This window comes from Piliocolobus tephrosceles, chromosome 4 (assembly GCF_002776525.5).
Source record: "Piliocolobus tephrosceles isolate RC106 chromosome 4, ASM277652v3, whole genome shotgun sequence".
NCBI classification, from domain to species: Eukaryota; Metazoa; Chordata; class Mammalia; order Primates; family Cercopithecidae; genus Piliocolobus; species Piliocolobus tephrosceles.
In genome coordinates, this window is record NC_045437.1 from 79779579 (window position 1) to 79805529 (window position 25951).

The 25951-nt window shown below is 36.3% G+C and overlaps 2 protein-coding genes and 1 non-coding gene across 9 annotated transcripts in view; 1 reads left to right on the forward strand and 2 right to left on the reverse strand.

The window, feature by feature from the left end:
* Window positions 1-403: 403 nt before the first annotated feature.
* On the reverse strand, window positions 404-24093 carry TMEM167A (transmembrane protein 167A). Its single transcript, XM_023214999.1, has 4 exons — window positions 23918-24093; window positions 11659-11768; window positions 8512-8546; window positions 404-1389 (listed from the first exon to the last, which is right to left on the reverse strand). Exons 1-4 carry the CDS (start codon window positions 23918-23920, stop codon window positions 1319-1321), a joined length of 219 nt encoding a protein of 72 aa, XP_023070767.1. The 5' UTR covers window positions 23921-24093; the 3' UTR covers window positions 404-1318.
* Window positions 10855-10989, reverse strand: LOC111544537. The gene has a single exon (XR_002732197.1). It is a non-coding gene; the product is annotated as a small nucleolar RNA U109 (small nucleolar RNA).
* XRCC4 (X-ray repair cross complementing 4) overlaps window positions 24011-25951 on the forward strand; it is a 321280-nt gene continuing 319339 nt past the window's right edge. For all 7 annotated transcript variants that reach the window (XM_023214996.1, XM_026454266.1, XM_026454267.1 and 4 more), the window contains exon 1: window positions 24011-24212. The gene's annotated coding sequence lies outside the window, so the exon portion shown is untranslated. The remainder of the gene's footprint in view (window positions 24213-25951) is intronic.

Genomic DNA, 25951 nt, shown 5'->3' on the forward strand with positions numbered 1-25951 from the left:
ACTTTGTTTCTGCAGAAATAACTACTAGCCTATTAATTTAGAAATAATTTTCTTTTTTCAAAAAGGCAGAGTTTCTTCATTTTACCTTTATGATGAATTAATAGCTGCAAACAATCTAATTAATACTATCTACAACAGGTAATTTTTAGCTAAGATTTAAGTTCCTCTTAGCTCTGAAATTTTAACTGAATTTCAGTTGAACCCAATGTTAACCATGACCTTAAAATAACTGCTCTATTGTAAAATTTAGAAGTCATATTCCCAATAATTCTCTTGCCTAGACTAAAAATTGTTGAAGGTCTCCTTTCACTACCCAAGTTCAAAGATACTTATGCCACAGTACACACATCAGTAGATTTGAAAACTATTTATCACCTCCAAAGTAACAAAAAAGATTCCAGTTCAAGTTGACAAAACACAAACCGGATTTAAAGTGCTATATTAAAAAACAAAACAAAAATACAGTTTCTTTAGGGCAATTAAAATGTTTCATTTTTGAAGCCGTGACACTAAAAAGAACGAAAAACACATATAGGATAATTATTTTATAACTGTTCTTTTCATTCTAAGAATGTTGTGTTTTTCAGAGAAAGACAGCTTTCTGGTAAAAATTCATGCACAAAACACTTATATGTACTTGACAAGAGGTTTCAGGGCCTACTATGCCATTTGTCTAGTCTAAATCCACTAATGTTAAATATCAACATTTTCCCAATACTATTTTTAAGTTACATCTCATTTACCTTCCTCCTTAAGAACTTATAAGCTTGTTTTAAATATTTTAAATACTTGTCATAAACTACAGTTTGCTAAGAGTAGAGGTACTCTGGTTAATGATCAAAATGGTGTGCCCAGAGGAAAAGCAAGCGCTATTAAACATGAATGCAATCCTTATCAACACAAACTGAGCCATTTTAATAAAAAAGCTAGTCCAAAAAAGGGTCTCGTTCTATAAAGATTAAATCATTTCCAAATCACAGTGAAAGGAACTTGAGTAATTAACCAATTTTGTTTTCTACTATGTGCCTTAGAGATACCTCACTAAAATTTGGTATCTGATACAACAGAGTAACATTTGCAGAATGTAATATTGTAGTGACAATACTGAGGTTGTTTGTTACAGACTATTAAATGGTTACATCTTAATTATTTATACAGAACATTGGTCCAATAACATAAAAATAGAGAACAGCATCTGGAAATTTATCTCATTCAATGTTCAGAGATAAAAGGGTTAACCATCTTTCCATTATTTTCTGCAGTAAGTCCTTGTTCACAATGAAATCTGATGGCAATTAAATTCTGGCATTTTCCCCAGCTACTGTATGAAGAGGATGCTGAAGGCCATTACTATACAGCATACTGCAACATAAGGACTCTTCCGTTCACCTGTTGAAAAAAAGGAGATACTCATTTTGATTAACTGAGTGGCTAACCTGGCTATGACAAGGTTATGCTACGAGAAAGGGATACATAAGAATCAAGATAATGTTCTTCTCTAGGAGGCCCCCATATTGGGGGTGGGACAGTGACAAAAACTAGATGCAACATAAAAAACAAGCACAATACAGAATGGGTTAAACTATTAATATGTCAATTTATTTCTAAGAGGATCTTCTTTTCATATATTTAGAAAACCTTGAAAGTATCATTTCTTTGTCACTGTGTAAACTCAGACACTAAAAAATACAATGCAGAATGTAGGACAGAGATCCAAGAGAAACGATCTCAACTCAATTGAGGCCAAAGAAATATTGTTTATTTTCTTTCTATAAAAAGAACAAAATTTCCACCCATAAAAAGAAATTTGAAACACAATGTTTGTCCTTACTGGTAGCAATTCATGACACTTAAAGGCACAGGGAAGAGGGAGCATTCATGGATGAAAATAAAGAGAGGATGGTCAATGAAACTGCATTTAAAAAATGGACAAATTAAAATGTTTAATTAAAAAAATTAGAAAAACTATTTCTGAGATAGTATGCTTACTCTGGGTTAGAAAAGTAGAACTAAAACCAACCACTTCTGTATAAGTCAATTTTTCACATGCATTTAAAGAATGATTGTATTTGGATGCTTTCCTTTGTACAAAGTAAATCTGAAATTGGCTTGTGAATTGTCTTGCAAATAGAGATCATGTCATTGTGAGTTAACTCAAGCTCTTCTTATTCTTCCCTGTTTCTTCAATAACCGCTGATTCATAAAGCACCAAACATTTCTATGCTGCCATGAGGGCAGTATAAGAAAGGAAGAAGAAACTACTTCTAGAAATAATCCTGGGTATGTGCCTGGCATCCTCTAGTAGAGATGGTTTATACTACCCTCACTTGTGCTTTTCCATGATGTTTAAAGTCAACTCTTTAATGAAACTCCTTATTCCACTTAGCAAGTTCAGCAAACTACCTTTAGAAAATGTTCATCGTGATCATCTTTATTAACTAAAATTCTCAAGGTCATTTTCATTTTTATAGCTTCCTCACTGACCTGACACTGCCATATAATTGGGTTTATATATTGTGTCTGCTCATTGTTAATTTCCACAGAAAAGACTATACACATATATAAAAAAATAAACTTTTGGGGTTTTTCTGGATCTGGAAGTATTTGTTCTATCCATAGACATTTAATGGTGCCTTTCAGCTAAAGAAAAATCTAGAAAGTGAAAGTGTTTTTACAATACCATCATCTCAACTGAAAATAAAAATCTTTTAAAATTAAAATATATCTTGGGTCACAATTTGTAAACAATTTTGCTAATTCTCTTGGAGGAAAAAGCCCAAGTCATCAAATCAAACAAAAACAACCCCATTTGTACATAAATTTCAGAAAGACTTTGTAAGCAAGCCTGTCACTCTTACTAGGGCTATATACCCTCATTGTCTCATGTAGTCTTATTAAATACTTAAAAGAAATTAATACTGTCCTAAGTTTTCCAGAAGTTCCGCTTTTTCTCATCCTTCAACTTAGACTGCTATAATTTACATATGGATTTCATTTTCCTGTTTTTAATTTTCTTAAAAGAGACTGCCATGTGGTAGACCTAAACATCTTTAGTTGAACTTGGGTTTTAATGTTACTTTTTGTCTGGTCTTAGGTCTGTATACGTGAATGTAAAACAGTTACTGCAATGTGATGTGTAACATGATAAGATGATTTGGCTAGGTCTTTTCCCATTAAAATTGTATCATTTCTTTGTGGATATATTCTGTGTCAAGATAAGAGAGGAGCATATGCTTGAGAAAGCAGCATATCAACAACATTTTCTAAGTCACTCTGCCAAAATGAAAAGCTAATGCTTTCACAGAATTGGCAAGAATGAACATTTAAAATGAACCATTCAACCTATGGCATTCATACAGTCAAGAGAGGAAAATGGAAATAATAAATAACCAGCAAAAAAAAAAAAAAAAGGACACTACACACTATTTATAATTAGATATAAAAATAGACCATACTACAGGAAATCATTAAGAAAGATACAAACTAGACATCTTAAACTGAGCTATACTCTTTTCAAGCAATAATTGTGAACAAAGGGGCTGTTTGGGCGGGCTACTAAATGGAATTGTATGCACTTCTCTCATTACATAAGATGGATTTAAAATACCTTAATATTTTCTTTATGCACTAGCAACTTAATAATAAAACTGAGATGATAACTATGCCTCTTTTTTTTTTTTTGAGACGGAGTCTCTCGCTCTGTTGCCCAGGCTGGAGTGCAGTGGCCGGATCTCAGCTCACTGCAAGCTCCGCCTCCCGGGTTCCCGCCATTCTCCTGCCTCAGCCTCCCGAGTAGCTGGGACTACAGGCGCCCGCCACCTCACCCGGGTAGTTTTTTGTATTTTTTTTAGTAGAGATGGGGTTTCACCGTGTTAGCCAGGATGGTCTCGATCTCCTGACCTCGTGATCCGCCCGTCTCGGCCTCCCAAAGTGCTGGGATTACAGGCTTGAGCCACCGATAACTATGCCTCTTAACTCCAGACCTGCTCTTCCATTATGTTCTCTCTTTCTACTTTACTTGAGGTATTCTGACCACCGTTTCTTGGCCATATTTTCAGAGAAACTTGTCTCTGAAGCATGCAGTTTGGTGTGTATATATTTACATTTATCACTAACTATCAGTATTAACTATTGAGGATGTTCTTTTGTCACTCTTTTCTTGGTTCTTTTTGAAGTACTTAAGATTTCTCCTATTATTTCAGGATTTGTAGTTGTTCATAACTGAGTGCCAGATAAGTCTACATCACAAATTTCTGTAAATCTAGACCAGCCCTTCTCAACTCCAGTACTATGGACATTTTGAGCTTGATAATTCTGTTGTGATGGATTCCTTGTGCATCCTAGGACACTTAGCAACATCCCTCACCTGTACCCACTATATGTCCCTGAGTCCAGTTGTGACTATCAAAGCTGTCTCTCTATTTTGCCAAATGTCCCGGAGTGGTAACCACTTATCTAGGCTATATCTGTGATTTTACCAGTTTTTTTTTTTTTTTTTTTTTTTTGAGACGGAGTCTCGCTCTGTCGCCCGGGCTGGAGTGCAGTGGCCGGATCTCAGCTCACTGCAAGCTCTGCCTCCTGGGTTTACGCCATTCTCCCGTCTCAGTCTCCCGAGTAGCTGGGACCACAGGCGCCGCCACCTCGCCCGGCTAGTTTTTTGTATTTTTTAGTAGAGACGGGGTTTCACCCTGTTAGCCAGGATGGTCTCGATCTCCTGACTTCATGATCCGCCCGTCTCGGCCTCCCAAAGTGCTGGGATTACAGGCTTGAGCCACCGCGCCCGGCCTGATTTTACCAGTTTAAGGTAATGATACTTATTATAAAAGAAAGACTCTTACACATGTCACTATAAGAGAGAACAAAGTATGACAGAACACTGAGGAAGAATAGCTGAATCCGTTAAAATCATACTTATCTCTCTGGAAGATAAAGTCTGTTTCAATAGTCATTATATCAGTATTACAGCCTTGAAACAGGTACTTTTCTATGAAGTCTTTTACACGTATTCTATCATTTGCCATAACAAGAAACTAGAAAGGTCAAAGAACCTTATGATTTCATCATCACAGATTTAGAAAGGACTTCTGGATAATTTAGTATTATGCTTACAATTTCCACCATTAATGGGTCTTGCCTATCATTAAAAGCTTAAGGGAAGAAAACCTGCTCTCAAAATTATTTCAATGGCTAACAACATACGAACCTTAGACAATGCTTTAAAGATTTGAAGACTAGTTATACTATAACCATCTTCAGACAAATTACATCAATTCCCAGTTTTTCTTTCAAAAAAGCTCTAAGTACAGAATATTTCATTTTATTGTGCTCTGCAGATATTGCCCCTTTGAAAAAAACTGTCTTATGGCAGCCTTGCATTGCGCAAGTCTACTGGTGCCATTTTTCAAAAGCAGCATGTGCTCAATTTGTGTCTCTGTGTCGTATTTTGGTAATTCTCCCAATGTTTCACCCTTTTTCATTACTATTGTATCTTGTACGGCGATCTGTGATCACTGATCTTTTATGGTACCATTGCAATGGTTGTGGGGCACCATGAACTGTGCTCATATAGGATGGTAAGCTTATTTGATACATGATTCACTAATAAGAAACTACAGCAAGTTATGCAGAAACTAGCTAAGATAACCGATGAAAGTAGCTAAACTAAACAACAGATGAAGTTCAATGTAGACAAAATGGCCTTCTATTGAAAAAGATGGCATCTAGGAATTTCATAGCTAGAGAGGAGAAGTCAGTGCCTGGCTTCTACTGCTTCAAAGAGCAGGCTGACTCATGTTAAGGGCTAATGTAGTTGGTGACTTTAAGCTGAAGTCAATGCTTATTCACCTGCTGAAAATTCTACAGCTTTTAAGAATTATGCTAAATCTGCTCTCCCTATGCTCTAGAAACGGAACAACTAAGTCTGGATGACAGCGTACCTGTTTACAGCATGGTTTACCTAATACATCAATGAAGGAAGTAACCGCAGATAATAGTGAAAAGAGTAAGACAACTGTAATTAGAAGGGGAGCCTGAATATGTGATTGAATTACTATAATCTAATCTCAATGTGAAATCTGAATGAATAACTTCTTCTTATGAACAAAGAAAATGGTTTCTTGAGATGGAATTTACTCCTGGTGAGGATGCTGTGAACACTGTTGAAATGACCACAAAGGATTTAAAATATTACATAAACTTAGTTGATAAATCAGTGGAGGGTTTGAGAGGATTGAATCCAGTTTTGAAAGAAATTCAACTGTGGATAAAATGCTACCAAATAGCACTGCAGGTTACAGAGAAATCTTTCATGAAAGGAAGAGTCAATCCATGTGGCAAACTTCACTGTTATTGTATTTTAAGAACTGCCAGTCACCCAGCCTTCAACAACCACCACCCTGATCAATCAGCAGCCATCAACGTTGAGGGAAGACCCTACACCAGCAGAATGATTATGACTCACTAAAGGGTCAGATATAATCACCAGTGATTTTTAGCAACACAGTGTTTTTCAATTAAGGTACACACATTGTTGTTAAAGACACACTGCTACTCCACACTTAACAGACCACTGATCTATACAAAACTTTTATATGTACCAGAAACCAAAAAAATTTGTTGACTTGCTTTATTGTGGTGGTCTGGGATTAAACATGCAGTATCTCTGAGGTATACCTGTATTACAAATACTCAGTTTGTATTTTTCAATCTCATGAGGTTTGTTTCCTTTATGCAACATCTTCTAAATTTTCCACATCTCTGAGAAGTTGAAAACCAAAATAAAATACAATCCTCTAAAGGGAACACAGTTTATCTAATGGAGATGACTCTTCAATTCTCCATCCTATTTAAAGGGATTAGTTGTGAGAATTTAGGCTGTTGTCAGACTGGCTAACAACACTAAATGTCAAACGTAGAAAAAATATTTTTTATTATAAAAGTCTAATAGGCTTTCTGAAAGAAAAAAGTAGTTATGCATAAATTCAAAGTTAGAAGAAGAGTACTAAAACGAAAGAATTTCTCGTGGCCATGCAAATGATTCCAAAGAGGACAGATAAGAAATATTCAATTTCAGTCCAAAGTGGTATATGTACAAATGCCTTGAGTTTTTCTTTTTTTTTGAATTAAGAAGGTTTAAAAAGGGTGTAATTTATTATTCAAGAATACTGATGAACGGCTGGGCATGGTGGCTCATGCCTGTAATCCTGGCACTTTGGGAGGCCGAGGTGGGTGCATCACGAGGCCAGGAGCTCGAGACCAGCCTGGCCAACATAGTGAAATCCCGTCTCTACTAAAAATACAAAAAATTAGCTGGGCATAGTGGTGGGTGCCTGTAATCCCAGCTACTTGGGAGACTGAGGCAGGAGAATCGCTTGAACCTGGGAGGTGGAGCTTGCAGTGAGCCGAGATCACACCACTGCACTCCAGCCTGGGTGACGGTGCGGGACTCTATCCCCCCCCAAAAAAAAGAATACTGATGAATGATGCAATAAAATACATTTTAATTCATTCACTTAATCATTTGAGAGTCTACTATGTGCTGGGCACAGTGTCAAATGTTACATGTACAGGGTGACTGGACAGGAGTATATTATTAACTATAAAAACATATATGATGCTACTAATCTCTTATCATGGAAAGTTGTAAGACAACCACATCTACCTTAACTTTTAATTGCTTCTTGGCCTTTTAGCTAAGATCAAGGGTAGTACTTTAACTGAGTCAAACAGTTTGGCTATGACCACATGGGATCAACAGACAAAACAGTTAAACATTCTGTTATTTAAAATAGGGCAATACAGTGATTATGTTTAGATAGCTGCTCAGAAAGACTTTCATTAGATGGGAATACATGCTAGTTATCAAAATGATATACAATATACAGAACAGCGTGCTCTAAACTTCCATACTATCAAGATGTGTGCATAAAACCATATACATTTATTTCCCCCAACACCAGGAATGCATGGTATTTGATACCTAAATTAGAGAGACTTTTCTATCACTGTGTTAATGAAGTATCCACTAAATCTAGTTTTACTCTTTTTTAATGTTGAGACAGAGTCTCACTCTGTCACCCAGTTTGGGGTACAGTGGTGTGATCTGGCTCACTGCAATCTCTGCCTCTTGGGTTCAAGAGATCCTTCTGCCTCAGCCTCCTAAGTAGCTGGGATTACAGATGTGTATGCCTGGCTAATTTTTGTATTTTTAGTAGAAACAGGGTTTCATCATGTTGGCCAGACTGGTCTCGAACTCCTGACCCCAGGTAATCCTCTTGCCTTGGCCTCAAAAAGTGCTGGGATTACAGGCGTGAGCCCCCACGCCTGGCCTACGCCTTATGCCCAAATAGCATAAGGAAAAGAGCTTGGTACAACTTATAAACTTTTGCAAAAATGCATAAAATCGGGAAGACTGTCCTTTAAAAATTAACATATGATTTGTGCGATTATAACATAAGTAAATTGGTCAACAATTTACAGCTGAAGAAGTGGAGGGAGATTATAGACACTTACCAATTCTGGCACACTTCCAAAATATACCCAACAATCTGCATAGAATAAAAACAGAAAAAAAGTAGCTATTGATTACTCAGAAAGGTAAATCATTCTCTTGATACCATATAGGGAATTAATTGTATATTAACATATTAACCTTTAACACTTTGCTTCAAATTTGAAATCTGCTTGTTCGATGTTGAGCCACCATTCAAGTATGAAAGTAGGACACAATGGCATATCAACCATCAATGTACAGAAACTGCTATGAACTGGAATATAAACAGTGTCATAGGTCAAATCCAGGGCAAATTAATGAGAGTCACAAAAATTTGCATAAGGGTTTACTATTCAGTTAACTTAAAGTACTCTACTCTCAAAAGCATAAAATGTATATGGCAATTTAAGCATCGATTTTGATAAAATGTTAAATGAACATTTTGGTTGAATGTGACACCAAAAACATTCCTACACTAAACTTTAATTTCTTAGAGAATGTAGCTCTAAAGTTAAATAATCTATAATAATGAATTCCAATGATGTTATTTAATTATGTGTCATTTACTAAGAAGGAATTAAAAATGTGCCTATATTTTCAATGTAAGTAGAAAATCTCCTAGTTTAGAGGACACTCTATGTGAATTCACTAAATATGGCATTTAAAGCACATATTCTGGAAATAAGTATTAGAATGGAGATATATATTTCAACTGTATGAATGAATACATTATGAATTACATATTATATGGAATTATCACTTATTTGGCATGTATAACAAATCATTTTTGAAAAAAAGACCAACTGAGTCATCAATGAATAGAGATATCTTAAAAAGTAACACCGAGGACATTACTTTATTGGTCCGACAAAGTAAAAGAATTATAAATAGTGTCACATATGGTTGCAAATCAAGATAAATTAATATTATGTTATGCAAACTAGAATTATTATCTCAAGAAAATCACAATACTTAAATTCCAGAAAAATTTATAGTATATTCTTGTTTTTTTCTGAAAGAGATGGCTGGCTAGTGAATCATTACATCTGAATGGGTAAGACTGACAAAATTCTGGTCAGTTAAGTTCCATATATGTTCCTCTTCTGAAGTATAACGTCCTGACCTCAAAGTAAAAGGTCTCTTAGCCTATCAACCATCAATGTATAGAAACTGCTATGAACTGTAATATACACAGTTTAGATTAAATGGAATTAGGCAAAAACATGAATTTATTTCAAAGTATGAATATTCTGACAGGCTAAACAATTTTACTATAGAAATAAAATGACAAAAGCCATATACATCCCTGAAAATAAGCTAAAATAAAGGCCAAATTATGCTTAAATTCTATACTACTTACTGGTTGCACAACTGTGAGCAAGGTATTGTATCTCTTTAACAAAAGTACACACCCTCAAAGAGTTGTTATGAGGATGAAATGAGTGATTATACAGAAAGTCCTCAGAATGGTGACTTACATGTACTGTGTTCATACATAGGCTAAAGGTGCATATGGTGATAACTCTAGGTATCATTTAAAATTGGCTAACATTTCTTCATCAAACAATGGAATAGGTCAGGCATTTGCAAAGCCATGGCTCCTTCATTCTAGAACCCACCGAAAACCACAAGATCAAAAACTCAAGGTCTTTTTGGGTCTAACATTCTAGAAGTAGCAAAATATCATTAAGAAACTGGTACAACAGGATTAACATATTAACAACTTTTATAAATGAATAAAGAATACTAACTTGGTAACTAAGAGACTTATCAGCACCACTTTGATTTTTTCCACATATTTCTCTACCTAGATATATTTCTGTAATACCCCAAATTTACTTACACACACACACACACACACACACACACACACACACACACACATGAACCCTGTTAGTTGATTAAAAAAAATGTAATTACGTTGCTTAGTTATTATGGCTAAATACCAATAAGTATATTTGCTGATAATGCTATCAGGTCTATGAAACCAGGATAAAGACCATGCAGTAATCTTCTTTTCTGCTGCTTAGTTCTATATTATTTGAAGTAGCAAAAACTGAAGTTATTTTAAACAGTGAAGTCATCAAGAACTTGCTTTATTCAATCTGTCTAGATACTTCCACTTAACCATGGTATATATTCTCACTATAATAAAAGATTATGAGTCTCATAAAAACACGTAATTTTAACAGAAAGAGACTAGGCCTATAAAAATTTCTATACAAAATAATTCTTAGCTATAAATCAAAATAAAATGGTGCTTAACATATATATAAGTGGAAATAAAGGTTTTTAAATAAAAAGCTTTCAAACAGTTGACTGTATTAGTACATATTTCAAAATGTAAAAATAGGCAGGCTGCTTTATGTAGGAGAACTATACTACCACTCAACCTTTACTAGAAGGTTGGCAGCCCTGAGAACTCCTTTGTTAATGTAGCATGTTATGAATATATTCCTGCCCCCAAAGGAATGAGAAGCAGACATTTCCACATGCAATCTACTTGCTTTTGAAGAAGAATTTTCGTAATAGCATAGGGAAAGTATTCTACTACTACGTAATTATTCTTTAATGAGATAAACACTTAAATATCTTAGATGGACATTATGCATTATATTAGAATTCCATTAACTCATCAATAGGAATAAGTGTTTACTAGAGTCTACCATACGCTTTAATTCTAAGTTTACAGTTTGCAGGTACAGAAGGGAAAGATGAAATGAAACTTTCTACTTGAACAGAAAGACTTCATGTACAGCTAAGCAACAAATAATATAATTTCAACAAATGGGTGAATATTGAAGAATAAATGCAATAGGACTTTACTGAAAAAGGTGGAATGAAGAGAAGACAATGTCTACAAAGAAAATGGAGTATTATCATAAAAACTGATGGACAACTAACATGTATTTTCACCTTCAGTAGGTTGAATTCCTCATGCTATTTTTTACTCTAACACATATTAGGTCACTTCTGAAATTCATCTTTTAGTTTAGTAAGATATTGTGAATATAAAGTTTTCGAAGTTTTAACAGGAAGAAAATGAAAAAAGTTATTACAAAACCAAATTACATGTAGGAATTAAATTATGTAATACTTTATATGTTAACTTACATTCAACATCTGTAAGAACTAATTTAGGTGACTAGACATCATTAGTAACATACCCAGTTTTATTTCTGTCCAGGAGGCTGGGTGCCAAGGATCGAATATAAGCACAAGTACATATAAGCAGCAAGATTACAGTCAATAGACTCTGAAAGTTGAAAATGGCAGACTAGAAAGAAAAAAAAAAAGAAAAATTAATATAAGAAAAACTGCATAAGTAAAAAATATTTGACAATTCCACATTTAGAGTCATGCTTTTATTTCTTCAAGAAGGCAAGCAAAATGACAAGTCTTGCAACATTTAAAACCAGAATCTTGAGGTATTCTACAGCCAATAGCTGGTTTTATGGCCTTAGCGGAATTACCTTTTCTAAGTCTTTGGCTGGGTGGAGAATGGGAAGACAGACTCAAATGCTAACTAATGTTTCTTTTAATTCTGAATTTTTTAAGGATAAACATCCTTTAAATTTAAGCTATAATTTTCCATGAGTTGACAAATACTAGGCTAATAGATTTTGGGGAAAGAAAGCAAGCACCTGCACTTTCATTATTGGATTTTTAAAAGTTATTCATTACAGGTTGAACATCCCTAATCCAAAATCCAAAATGTTCCAAAATCAGAATTTTTTGAGTGCCAAAATGATGGTAAAGAAAAAATGTTCATTGGAGCATTTTGGATTTTTGATTAGAGATGCTCAATAAGTATAATGCAATTATTCCAAAATCCCCCCAAAAATCTGAAATCCAAAACACTCTGCCTGCAAGCATTTTGGATAAAGATACTTAGCTTATATTTAATAGTTCGAGTCCTATTCAAAAAGTTAAAATTTAACACAGGAATCACAAGAAACCATAAGTTTCCACAGTCAAACAAAATCACAGGTTTCCAGTTAAAGTAAATGGAGGTGGACTTATTCTATTCAAAATTCAGCTCTAGCATCACCTTTTTAAGGAAGTTTCCTTGAATCCATCTGCCTCCCTTCTCTTATTTTATGTAGAACTCCCTTTTCTATTCTCATAGCAAACTGTTACCTTTATAATAATGTTCATCTCTGAAGGGTGGACATTGTGTTATCAGGTTATCAGACTCTGAATCTCTAGCACCAACCATTTGCCTGTCTCACAGTAGAAGCCCAATAAGAGATAGTTGAACAAATAAAATGAAAATTGAGAAAGTGCAAGAATATTACTGTATATGTAACAAAGAATAACATTTTCATCATATACTGGTAGATAAAATATGTCAATCTCATACAACAGTCAGCAATATGCTTGTTTAGTAAACTTAGAGGCACTTTCTAAAAAACGAACAAAAAATCAGGAATGAAACAAAGAATAAGACTTACGAAAAAACTTAGTTACATAAAATTGGTACTTGTGGCTGAGTGCTTATTTGAAAAGTCCTAAAGAATTTAGTGAGAAACAATTATAGATCTTAAGGAAATTGAGTAAGGTAGCTGGGTACATAATTAAAAAATATACATCAATAGCCTTCATAATCATATTATCATTCAGGAGAAAGACAATGGAAAAAAGATAGCATCCAGAACGAACAACTAAAATACCTAGGAATAAGCTTAACAAGAAACAATTGCAACATCGGCATCAAAGAAAAAAACGGAGAAAATCTTAAAACATATGGAAGAACATAAAAGTAGAAGAGACTGTTGCTATGGTTTAGAAATGGTTTTCTTGTCCCTACCAAAGCTCCGGGTGAAATTTGATCCCCAGTAAGGTAGTGTTGGGAGGTGGGGCCTAGTGGGAGGTGTTTGGGTTTGGGGGTAGATCTCCCATGAATGTCAGGGTGCTCTTCTGCAGTTAGTGAGATCTCATAAGATGGATTAGTTTTCCAGGAGATGAATTCCTTCCAGAGAGAGTAGGTTGTTATAAAGCCATGAGCTCCTCCCTCCTTTTCACCACGTCTGTTTCCCCTTTGACCTTCTCAGCCATGTTGTGATACATAAAAGCCCTCCCCAGAAGGAGGGCCAAGCCCTACTACTCTCAGCCTGCACAACTGAGAGCTAAGTGACCCTTTTTTCTTAACCAATTACCCAATTTCTTTTTTTTTTAACAGCAACATAACATGGATTAAGGAACCTGGTATGCCAGGTTTTTATACTGGAAGGTAACATTGTAAAGACAACCTATCAATTTAAAGTGAACCCAACACCAACAAGTTATTTTTTAAACAGACAACTAACTCTGAAGTTCATATGGAAAAAATAAAGCAAGGATAGCCAGGAGAATCTTAAAAACAAACAGACAACTAGAAACTGTTCCAATGTCGTTTTAATCTTTTATATATGTTTATGATAAATATGTGCAAACTACTGAAAAATTTTAAAAACTATATACATTTACCAATATTCTCAAGGACAAAAAGTGCTTATGCACAATGCTAAGCAGTAGGCAAAAGGGGGATCAAAGATTTCAGACATCTTAAGGTATGTAAACCTTTATGGAAAGCAAGTGGAAAAATGCTGTGATTATCTCTGGATAGTTTTTTGGCGGGGGTCGGGGGACAGAGTCTTGCTCTGCTGCCTAGGCTGAAGTGCAGTGGCGGGATCTTGGCTCACTGTAACCTCCACCTCGTGTGTTCAAGTAAGTGTCCTGCCTCAGTCTCCCCAGTAGCTAGGATTACAGTCATGTGCCACTATGCCTGGCTAAATTTTGTGTTTTTTTTTTTTTTTTTTTAGTAGAGACAAGGTTTCACTGTGTTGGCCAGGCTGGTCTCCAGATTTCAAGTAATCTGCCCACCTCGGCCTCCTAAAGTACTGGGATTACAGGCATGAGCCACTATGCCCAGCCATCTCTGGATAGTTTTTAATCTAATTCTCAACTTTTCTGGATTTCTCAAATTGTCTAAGTGATACTTTTATGGTCTGAAAAAGACAAAAATGATTTGTAATTACCAGTTTAATACCTGTTTTTCTATGCATAATTTTTCATGGATATAACAAAGATAAAATTTAATGTATCTTGGGTTTTAATTAAATTGGGTTTTAATCTTAACCCAAGTCAGTGATATACATTTTATAACATAAATCAGTGAATTAGCTCACGATCAATTGTAGATAAAAAGCATGGTATCTCACAATGCTTATCTTTCAAAGGTCATATTTTGAATATGTATGTGAATATATTAATAAATAATATTGGATAATGACCTCACAGAAAATAAAGCAGATTTCCTCCCAGTCATCGTAACTACACGTGTATTTAGTATCCACTTTGTCTGAGAAATGAGGCACTGGGGATTTAAAAAAAGGCACATGGTATGATTCCTTCCCTGCAGTTTATGGCTAACAATAGCAACTACTGATATTCACTGAGTACTTGTTTTGTGTTACTCTCATGTATCTGGGGTAAATGTTATTGCCTGTATTTTATACATGAGACTGAGGCACACAGCAGTTATAATCAAGTTAAAATAGAACATGTACTTTAAAAAGTACATAGCAACTCACTGTTGAATGTGGAAGTGAGCTATGCAGGCAAAGAATGCCATTTTCGTAAGAAAAAGTCAAGAAAGACTTCATGTAGAAAGCAGGAATGGAGTCAAACCTTGAAAGGGCACCATTCACATGGGCAAATAGCAAGCTCCAGAAGAGAAAAAAATGTGGGGAAAAAAACCCTAAAGAGAAAGTCATTACCATGTTCAGGGAATAATGAGAATCTTACTGTATTTTAAGCAAAAGATTCCTATAGTAAAATGGTTGGAAAATAAATCTGTAAAGTAGGTTTATCATCTTCCTAATGTAGTATCTAAATTCATGACTTTGTCATGTGTTCTCTTTTCTTCTCCAAATGCGTTTTTAAAGAAACATGCTTAAATGACATAATGTCCAGGATTGTTTCTAAATAATCCAGTGCATGTGTGGTGGGAGAGGGCTAGGGCTGACGATAAAATGCTGAGAATATGAGCGTTCATTAGAGGCTTCTACCTCTTTATGTTTGAATGTTTTAATAGAAGAGAAAAAGGCACTTAAAAACATGCCTATTATGAAAGTAGAGTGTGTATATACGTTTGTGTGTGAAACCATTTACAAAAGAAAACCATTTACAAGTATGAAATATATGATATATACAACTTTGTTCTGGGGGTTTAAAGACTCTAAAGTTTAAAACAAATAATCTTAGGTGGTAAGTCTTTTAGATGTACTCAGACTCTGGTCAAAAGTGTGTTTCTAACTTATGGACATTAGCCTGCCACCTATAGCATTCCCCTTAATGCTAAGCATCTGTTGTCTGGTGATATAAAATTTTAGTCTCGGGGTTAAAGGAAACAGATGTTCCTCTTCAGCGAAAAAATAATTGCAATTTTCAACAGAAAAATGTTATTAAAAGGGAAAAGAGGAATCTAAGAAAAAGGTAAGCATATTTAATCACAAAATAGAGGAAAAGATGATAAAAAGGTGGTAAGTCAAATTCATTTAACTTGTTTAATTTTTTTCAGGGCCTTTAAGTCATGAAACCTCTTTCAAGGTACTCTATTGAGTTCTGCACATGCTATCTGTTCTTGCCTGCTTGGTGAATTGACTCATCCGTCCAACCTCAACTCAAGATGCACCTCCTCTGATGTCTTCCCTGTTCCCACTCTCCATATCAAGCAGAGTCAGGATTTTTATATGTGTATAATACATACACATAACAATGTGTATGTTACAGAACACATACTGTACTGATTGTCTTCTCTATTCTATCGAGGTTTTTATCAATCCCCTGTGACTATTAAAATATAGTACACAGAGAAGTCACTGAAAAACGTCAAATGAACAGGAACTTGAAGGCAATAATGAACATTTTAACAAATCCAAGAACATATTTGGATTCCAAAGAAAAAAATGCACATTCAAAAACCAGTGTAGATCAGATTGCTGAATTCTGTTAACTCTTCAAGAGAAACCTCCATGTACGGCTTTGCATTTATGTTTACTTCTCAATAATATCTTGGAAAATCAAGTAGAAAGATGCAAATTTCCTTATATTTATGTTAAGGACCTAGGCTGTAGGGTAAAATAAACACCTGAGGTAATTTCCATTCAGTATCCACATCTTATAACACCTCCTGGAATTCAGATTTTCTATTCTATCAAGTAGCAAGCTTTGAAGGTGCTTGCACACTGGAGAGTGTGTATTCTTCTGACTTCTTTTAATTCTTAAGAGATATACAATTTCACAAGATCTGTAAGACTGAGTAGGCAGGTTAGCTTGACCATTACTGAGAGCTATGTCATTCTTCTAAAACATGGTAATGCAAGCCCCGAAACGATTTGTCGTCAAGGCTCTTTTATTAACCCTTTGCATTGTAGACTTATCTGACAACTCATAGTCAATGAGATCTTTTGATATGCTTGAAACAACTAGTGTTACTGCACTGAGTTAATTTACCCAAACTGTAAGGAAATAAACTTGATGAGTCAGTTACTTTATTTGATCATTTTGAAGTAAATCACATTTGGTTAGGTGTTTTGAAATAATAAAAATAATTCACAGACTTTATTTGGCCACAACTACAGGAGATGCAAAAATTAATCAATGAATAGATGGAGGGTGGTCAATGCAAAGCTAAGGAAGGGTTCTAGACATGAAATTACTTACAATGGTGACAAACCTCTAAAAAATGTTCTAATCTCAAGTCTATTTGAAAAATTAGGAATAAGTTTTCAGATTTTTAAAATCATTTTATTTATTAAGATATAATTTCTAATTTTCAGAGTCATTTCTGAACACTAAAACTATATTCACTAAGCCTGATTATAAGTAAGAATTCAATATAGGAGATTTTTTGAAAAGATGAGTAAAATACTTCTAAGAGCTCAAGGTATTTATTAACAAAACTTTCAAATAAGAAATCTTAAAAAGAAACCACTGAAAACATTAGGAATAGAAGACGGAAAAAAAGGAATTATCCAAGCAATATAAAAGTGCAAAAAGAAACAATGAGAAAAGCAAAAGAAATATACACATCAATATAAACAAGCTGTGCCTAGAGACTGCTCAATGACTGGTTACTAAGCATACTTAATCTGCAGAAAGGAGAGACTAAATCTACAGTATTTTCATTAGTTTTGGATCACTTGGACACTATGTAGCTTATTTATTTTTAGGATTACCAAACAAATTGTTAAACAAATTTGTTGATTAAACGCCTTGTTTATGCATAACACTGTGTTGGAGCTTCAAATGTTGACTGCCTCTTACATGGGAAATAAATTTTTATTGACATACTAATTCCTCCAGTTTTAAAACAAAAATTAAATAAGAAAGACAACATTTTAAAACTCCAAATAGTAACAGTTTTACTTGTATTAATATTTATTTCTTTTACATGAAACTAGTTTATCCCTTTTTGGGGGTGGAAGGGAATACAGAAATGACACTCCTGACCTGATTGTGATAAAAATTATTCAGCATTAGAAAAGTGGGTCAGCATTTATCATTTAGAAAATCTAGGTCAGGTCAGCATTTTCCATCTAGCCTCTTAAAACGGAAAACATGAAAATGCAAGGATGTTAGTGTGCATATGAATGCACAAACATGCATATATCTAAATTGCCCAAAGTAAGTAACCAGTATTGGTTGAAAAGATTTCCACTAATACATAAAAATTATCAACATTCTCTTTTGGTGTTATTAGCATATACATTTAAACTTTGTTGCTTATCATGTGGTAGGGTGATATTGTACCAAACAGACAAGTAATCTTAGTTTAATTTGAGAGCAAGAAATCAGGCTTGATTAATATTTAGATACGAACTCATCACCCATTGCTTCTCAGCAACAGTGGCCACTAAACATTTGGGTTAATGAAGTAATCCAAGTATATAAACTTGACCTTAGATGAATCAACATCTCATATCTCTACCTGTCAGTTTCATTTCATTTGTAAAATGAGGGGGCTGGATTAAATAACCATTTGTTACGACCAGTCCTATTTTTAAAATGTACAGATACCTTTTCTACTTAATACTTTCCATTTAACAACTTTCATGGATATGATGAGTAAAACTACAGTTCAGAGTAGAAGCGCCTGAACTGTTTTCCACTGGCAACACTGATTTTGTAGCTATTTTCATCTCATTATCATGGTACCTACAATTAATTTGCTATGTTTGTGCTGCTTCGTTTTGGAGCTATTTTATACACACCTCAGATCTAAAGATAAGGCAAAAGGGTGTCAAGAGTTATTAAGAGAAGGCATACACAAAACAATGATACATGATAGAGTGAAAAAAATTAGAATAAATGCTTCGTATATGTCTTTGATAAAAAGACTGGACAAGAGAAAGTATTCCGAAGGACAAAGAGCAAAGCCTGTTGTAAAGTACTTTGAACTTGCAACCAAGAAAAAACAAAGACTAATAAAATGTCCTATTATATGGCATGAAATCTAATTGCTTATTAGAACCACTTGGAGCTTAAAAAGCCATAATTGCCCAGAAATTTGGATTTAACTGGTCTGGGTATCTATAGTTTCTTGAAACTCCCTGGAAGTTTTTCGAGACGGAGTCTCGGTCTCTCACCCAGATGGAGTGCGGTGGCGTGATCTTGGCTCATTGCAATCTCTACCTCCTGGGTTCAAGCAACTATCCTGCCTCAGCCTCCTGAGTAGCTGGGACTACAGGTGCACGCCACCATGCCTGGCTAATTTTTTTGTATTTTTAGTAGAGATGGGGTTTCACCATGTTGGTCAGGCTTGTCTCGAATGCCTGCCTCAGCCATTTGGAAACTTTTATTTGCAATTGGTATTCAAAAACTTTGCTAGAGAAGATCAGCACCCATATCAGATTCCTATTAGCCTAATGCAGTGGTTATCAAAAGTGTAGTTCATGGAACCCTTTCATGGGTTCATAAGATCAGAACTATTTTTATAACACTAAGATACTTGCCTTTCAACTGTGATGCCATTTTCATGGATGACGCAAAAGCAATACTAGCAACAGAATTATTATCTAAACTGCTACCTCCTCACCCACCCATGACATTAAAATGTTGCTTTTCTTCTTAATATTTTTGTGCAATTAATGATACTGTTGCATAGAAAGGGCACAGCATTTTGTGACAAATCGGTTCAGTTTAAATCTTAGCTCTGCTGTTTATAAGCAGTGTGATCTTGGGCAAAGACACTTAGCTCTCTGCATCTGTTTCTTCATATGAAAAATATGGCCAATAATACGTCTTTAATAAAACCTTGTATAAAAAACACCTGTCAGAGTAGGTTCTTAACCAACACAGTAAGTCCTCACTTAGTGTCATCCACAGGTCCTTGGAAAATGCAACTTTAAGCCAAAAGATGTGTAACAAAACCAATTTTACCACAGGCAAATTGATACAAACATGAGTTAAGTTCCAATGACATATTTCTGGTCACAAAAACATCACCAAACTTCCAAATAAATATCAAAACCGTTCTAATATTAAACACTGAAATAAATATGAGTTATACATCCACTTAAGAAAGATTAATAAAAACAAGTAAGATAGCTGGCTATATGCTATTTCAGTTCAGTGTTGAAGGTGCCGGGAGCCATCTGAGTAGCTTTGAGTATAGGACATCATTCCGGTGCAGAGCACTCAAACTAGGAGAGTGTAGACACCTCAACAAACCTAATGTATACATCTCTGGGATGTGGGAAGGAACTGGAGTACCCAGAGAAAATCCATGCAGACATGGGAAGAACAGACACGAAGACAACATGCAAACTCCACACAGTGGCCTCAATTGGGAATCGAGTTTCTTCCTCATAAACGTTATTGAGGATCTGCTGTATTTCTTTCCCATCCAATAAATCATCCAAGCTGGAGCTGTGCTTCATCACCCTTCACTAAGTACCTTCAAAATGATTTTCCTAGTTTTCCTTTCCTTTCAACCCAACTGCTCATCAGAGTTGAGACATTCAATCATCGTATACCTGAACCATAGCACTTGTTTTCAAGCTGGTCTTCCAGATTCTAATCTTTCTCCATTTAAATATACTCTCTCTATGCTGTTACCAGTTGGTTTTCTAAAATGCACACCTTTTATTTCCCTGCTCCAAAGCCTTTATCAAGTAAGCAATTAAACATCATCAAAATATAAAGTCTTTGGCCTGGCACAAAGCTCTTCAAAATCTGGCCCTAATCTTTCTAGCCTCATCTATACTTAACTTCTTTTTTTTAATTCCTGCCACATTGAGGCTCCATGCAACTATTGAACTTCATGCCTTTTGTTCCCATAACTGCCATTTCCTTTATCTGTGGGATACAGATTGCTGTCCCACCTCTAGCTAATGACCCAAATACTCTTTAAAATACAGGTGAGAGAGAATTACTTTCTTTCTTGGGGACATCTCTCAAGCAGTTCCCAGCCAGTACTACTCCTTCCACTGTGTTTAATGATTTTCTACATATCTTCCGCTACAAGAGAGAAAATACTTCACATCTATTCTCTGGAGACTCAGTTTAATTATGAAATGTGGGCAATCATTCCTACTTTGCAGAGTTTGTGAAAATCACTTAGCACACCAAGAAAAAGACATGAAAATAAACTCTCTTACAGTTAACCAAGTAAAGGATGGGAACTGGGCATGATTCTAACTCTGTTTGGCTCAGTCTAAACCCATGCTCTTTCCACTACACGTGTTGTCATGCTACATCATAACAGATAACAGATGGAATTCACTTATTTAATCATCTCCCCCCACTGGACTGTGAAATCGTTGAAGACACTGAGCATGTCTGTATCCCCAGACTCTTTTTTTTTTTGAGATAGAGTTTCGCTCTTGTTGCCCAGGCTGGAGTGCAATGGTGCAATCTCGACTCACCGCAACCTCCGCCTTCTGGGTTCAAGTAATTCTCCTGCCTCAGCCTCCCAAGTAGCTAGGATTACAGGCATGCGCCACCACGCCTGGCTAATTTTTTATTTTCAGTAGAGATGGAGTTTCTCCACATTGGTCAGTCTGGTCTCCAATTCCCAACCTCAGGTGATCCACTCACCTCGGTCTCCCAAAGTGCTGGGATTACAGGTCCAGATTCTTAATGGAGTACTAACTCTAGCTGGCACTACGACTGTAGAGATTAAAATACGTAGTCTTTAAGAATTCTGCCTAGAGAGGGAGAAATGTAGGCAACACCTTATTGCTGTTTACTGTGAAAAGGGTTATGTTAGAGGGATACTGGAAGTATACACGAATATCCCTATAGATACCTAAACAGAGTAGAAGAAAATAGAAAGGGTTAAGGGAGGCTTTTTGGAAAGAGATGAGACATGAGAGAAATATTGAAGGATGTTAGGCATTGGGGGAAACAAGGCATTCTGAAATTTTTTAAAAGTATTAATTCACAAGTGCTACAATTACTGTTCATCCTGACAGATGTAAATTATTACTGCTGATAAACATTTTGTCCTTGAAATGCTTTTTAAAAAGATTCTTGGCCGTGGCAGTGGCTCATGCCTGTAATCCAATAGCATATTTCTGGTCACAAAAGCATCACCAAACTTCCAAATAAATATCGATACCTGGGAGGCTGAGGCGGGCGGATCATGAGGTCAAGAGATGGAGACCATCCTCGCCAACATGGTGAAACCTCGTCTCTACTAAAAATACAAAAATTAGCTGGGCGTGGTTGTGCGCGCCTGTAGTCCCAGCTACTCAGGAGGCTGAGGCAGGAGAATCGCTTGAACCCTGGAGGCAGAGGTTGCAGTGAGCCGAAATTATGCCACTGCCCACTCCAGCCTGGGCGACAGAGCAAGACTCCATCTCAAAAAAAAAAAAAAAAAAAAAAAAGAAAGATTCATTAAAATACAGTAATTCAGGTTTATTAAGTCATGAACATTGGATTACCTCACAAATAAACTAAGTTTAGGTGGAAACTCAAAGATACTGAGACACTAATCCATTTCTTAAACTGCTAAGTTAGCCTCCTTGAAACCTCACTTCGTAGCTCTGCCAACAATGTACTTTTGACATCTCACAGGAATGAAAAAACACCTGCCAGTTGTTTCTGTTTTCCACCTGTCTGATTTATATATTTATACTTATAAGGAACAAATCACTAAGACTTATTTCATCCTCAGTTACGTTGTGTTTCTATCGATAACAACATGAAGATTTCGGGCATCTGGACATTAAAATAAGTTTGAGTCTTGGCTTTACAATCTACTAGGTGTGATCCAAGGCAAGTCGGTCTCCTCATGTTTCACTTCTTTCACTTGTAAACATCTACTTAGAAGTTGTGGTGAACTTGGTATTTCCATGCTTATAAACTGATTTTTTGAAAAGAGTCTGGCACATAGGACTTGATAATAAATGAAAGTACTTGCTACTTTTGGAAAAACAAGCATGACAAGATAGTTTATATACTGATGATCTTCAGCACAGTATACGCATCTTGTTTTTAGCTAGTCTGATAGTGAGACAATAAAAAGAGTTAACTTTGACTTGCACTACGAGTAAAAGAATTCAACTTCAGTTTTTAGAAAGATGTAAAAGAATTAAGAGTGATACTCTTGCTAGTCCCAACTGCCACCTTCCCATCAGGTGGTAAATTCGTCCAGAGAAGAAACTGAATTATTGCTATATGGGATTCTGTAGCAACTTCTGTGAACGTGGGCTCATAATTTTTCACCATGAGACTCAAGCTTTTTGGAGTCATAGTTTTTTTTGGGTCTATTCGCAGGCACGCATCCTTTGCCCAGAAATATACACAACATTTGGCACATGGACCTGGAGGTGACAGAGGAGGAAGGTCTGAGGCTAGACACCACTCCAGTAAGTATATTAAGCCCCTAGAAAAGCAATCCACCTTTGCAGAGAACTCTTAACTACTAAAACCTATAGCTTGTAAAGTAGCATTTTCAAAGCTGAGAGAATAATGTGGAAGGGTCCTGAGAGGCTACTGACTAAATAGATGAAAACGAAGGTATGGAGTTTGGTGCCAAAGGAACCTCCCCACAAAATCAAATAGTAACACCAGAGTAAAGCCCCTAGGGTGAGATAAGGAGATGCAAGAAAACAAGCGGAAACTCGAGAAGCTCTAATGCTTCAAAGCTTCAATGACCCCAGATAATCTACGCAGCCAACGTGTTAAAACACACCAACGCATTTTTTTTTTTTTCCTAAACAAAGTAGGAAAGGGGACTTTGCATGAGGGGCGGGCTCAGCGACCCAGGAGTCTTTCTTGGACAGTCCGTCCTGATTCTCTCTAGTTGACCGTGGAGGGACCACATGGCTCCAAGGGCCACACACCCCGGGCTGCCGCACAACCTCCAGCCCTAGTCTAGATCCACAATCCCTTCTCGAAGATTAACCGCGACCCGGCAGCCGCAATTCTTACCATAGCGAGGCCGGCGATACCGCAGCCACATCACCCTTCCGGGCCCCAGGCGGAAGAGGCTGCACGCCCCGTCTGCCCTTCTCGTCCTCTCCAGCCGTCTGGTTGGGCTTGTCACGGCACCGCCTACCGAGCCGAGCGATTAAGACGCTAGGATAGGCTTCTCTCCACCGGAAAAGGCGGGATTTACACCACGCTTCGCAGGCCGGCGGAAGTAGCTGGTGCTCTCATTGGTTGCAAGAACTTGATCTGTGAAAGCGGGCGTTTCGGAGGAGACCGGAAGTACAGTCACGGAGAGGTAGGGTCCGGAAGTGGGGCTGCCTCTTTAAATAACAAAAATATGATTTTCTGTTTTTATCTTTTGCTTTCTTTTTAAAAAAGTTCCCTGCTACTTATCCCTAGAACTCCACAGTGTGAGAATCCCCCTCAATTTGTGAGCTCTCGCGCCTTCCTCTTGTGGGCTTTTGGGGATGTTAGGGTTCCCGGCATCATCCTCAGGGTGCGAACCTACCTGTTCACCCTCTTTTCAGTTTCTCCATTTGCATCTGGGGGATTCTTGGGAATGCGAAGCACTTTTGAAATGCTCTGTGTTGGTTGTGGGATTGGGAGGACAGTTGAATCCAGAGGGTAGTGTTGAGTAGGCTCTTTGAGCATTTCCCCAACAGCAGCCTGTCCTTTCAGTCCCCAGATATTGGTAAACTGTGGGTTCCATCCAGGCATCGTGACTGAAACGTACTAGGCAATTTGGGGTCAGGAAAGAACTTTCTGTGGTAACCAATGGGAAGGAACTGCCCTTTACGGACTGCAGCAATTGATAGGTACTTTAGAGAGATCAACTGGCAAGACAAATGACAAGCCAACTTTTAATCAGTAGTAGAATTTAGCTTTTTCTGATTTTAATTATCCCATTAGGTGAGGTTCTGTTACACACACACACACACACACGCACGCACGTTTTTCTTTCTACGTTTTATCGATGGAGAAACAGGAGCTTTGACGTGTTTGAATTTGCGTAGTTCTTGGAATTCTGATAAAGTATTAGAAAGGAGAGTTTTTCACTCTTTGCCCCCTTAAGGCAACCTTTTGGCTCTAAATGTGTGGTGTATTTTTTCTCAGGCAGCAGAGGGTTCCTTTCAGAATGTTTTCAATTTTTTATTTATTGACTTAGAAGGTGGATAGAGAGAAGATAACTCACGTGAGATGTTGGTTTATGAGCTGTATTCGGCCTATGAGACCCTTTTGTATTTAGGGCAACACAAATGATTAGAAGATTTGGGATTCTGCTATTTGTGTTTACATCGTTCACTGGGGCACACAAAGGTTTTGTTTTAGACTCTAACTAACTTGATATTTGAGTCTGTTATATTGAATTGTCAAGAGTTGGTCGATTACACAAATTAGCAAGTATTTACTGGGTGCCTGCTTTATTCATAGATCTTGAGATTGCAGCATAGGAACAAAGATGGTCTGTTCTTTTAAGGAATTTAATAACGTTGTGGGAGAGGGGAATAAGAAAGGTATAAAAAAATACAGTACTCTCCACCTAAGGAAGAAAAAAGTCTTTTAATGTTCTGTCTTGTAATTCCTTTATATTATACCTTTTAGGTCCTGCCATTCAAATTAAACAAACCTGGTTTAGCTATGGAAATTACGTTGTGCAACTTACCGAGCTTGGCTTTTAGGGTAGTAAATGTGTCTGTAGAAATAACTGCCCTTGCTTTCATGTGAAGATTGTCTTGATCTTTGTTACACTTAAGAGTAATACTTCTGTATGAAGCTCTGCTTCAGGCTACCTGTGAAGAGCATCAGAAAGCTTAACTTGTTAGAGATCACAATTGATTTGCTATGTCTATATATTTTAATTAACTTTAGGCCATGGCTTCTTACGTACCTGAGCTTCAAAATAGTAAAGAACGACATTGCCAGTTTTTAAGTTATCCATGGAGAGAAACACATGTGCCAATAAATGAGGCTGAACAAATACGTATAATGTTTATTGCATTTATATAAAACATCAAAGTTAATCTGACGTGAGTT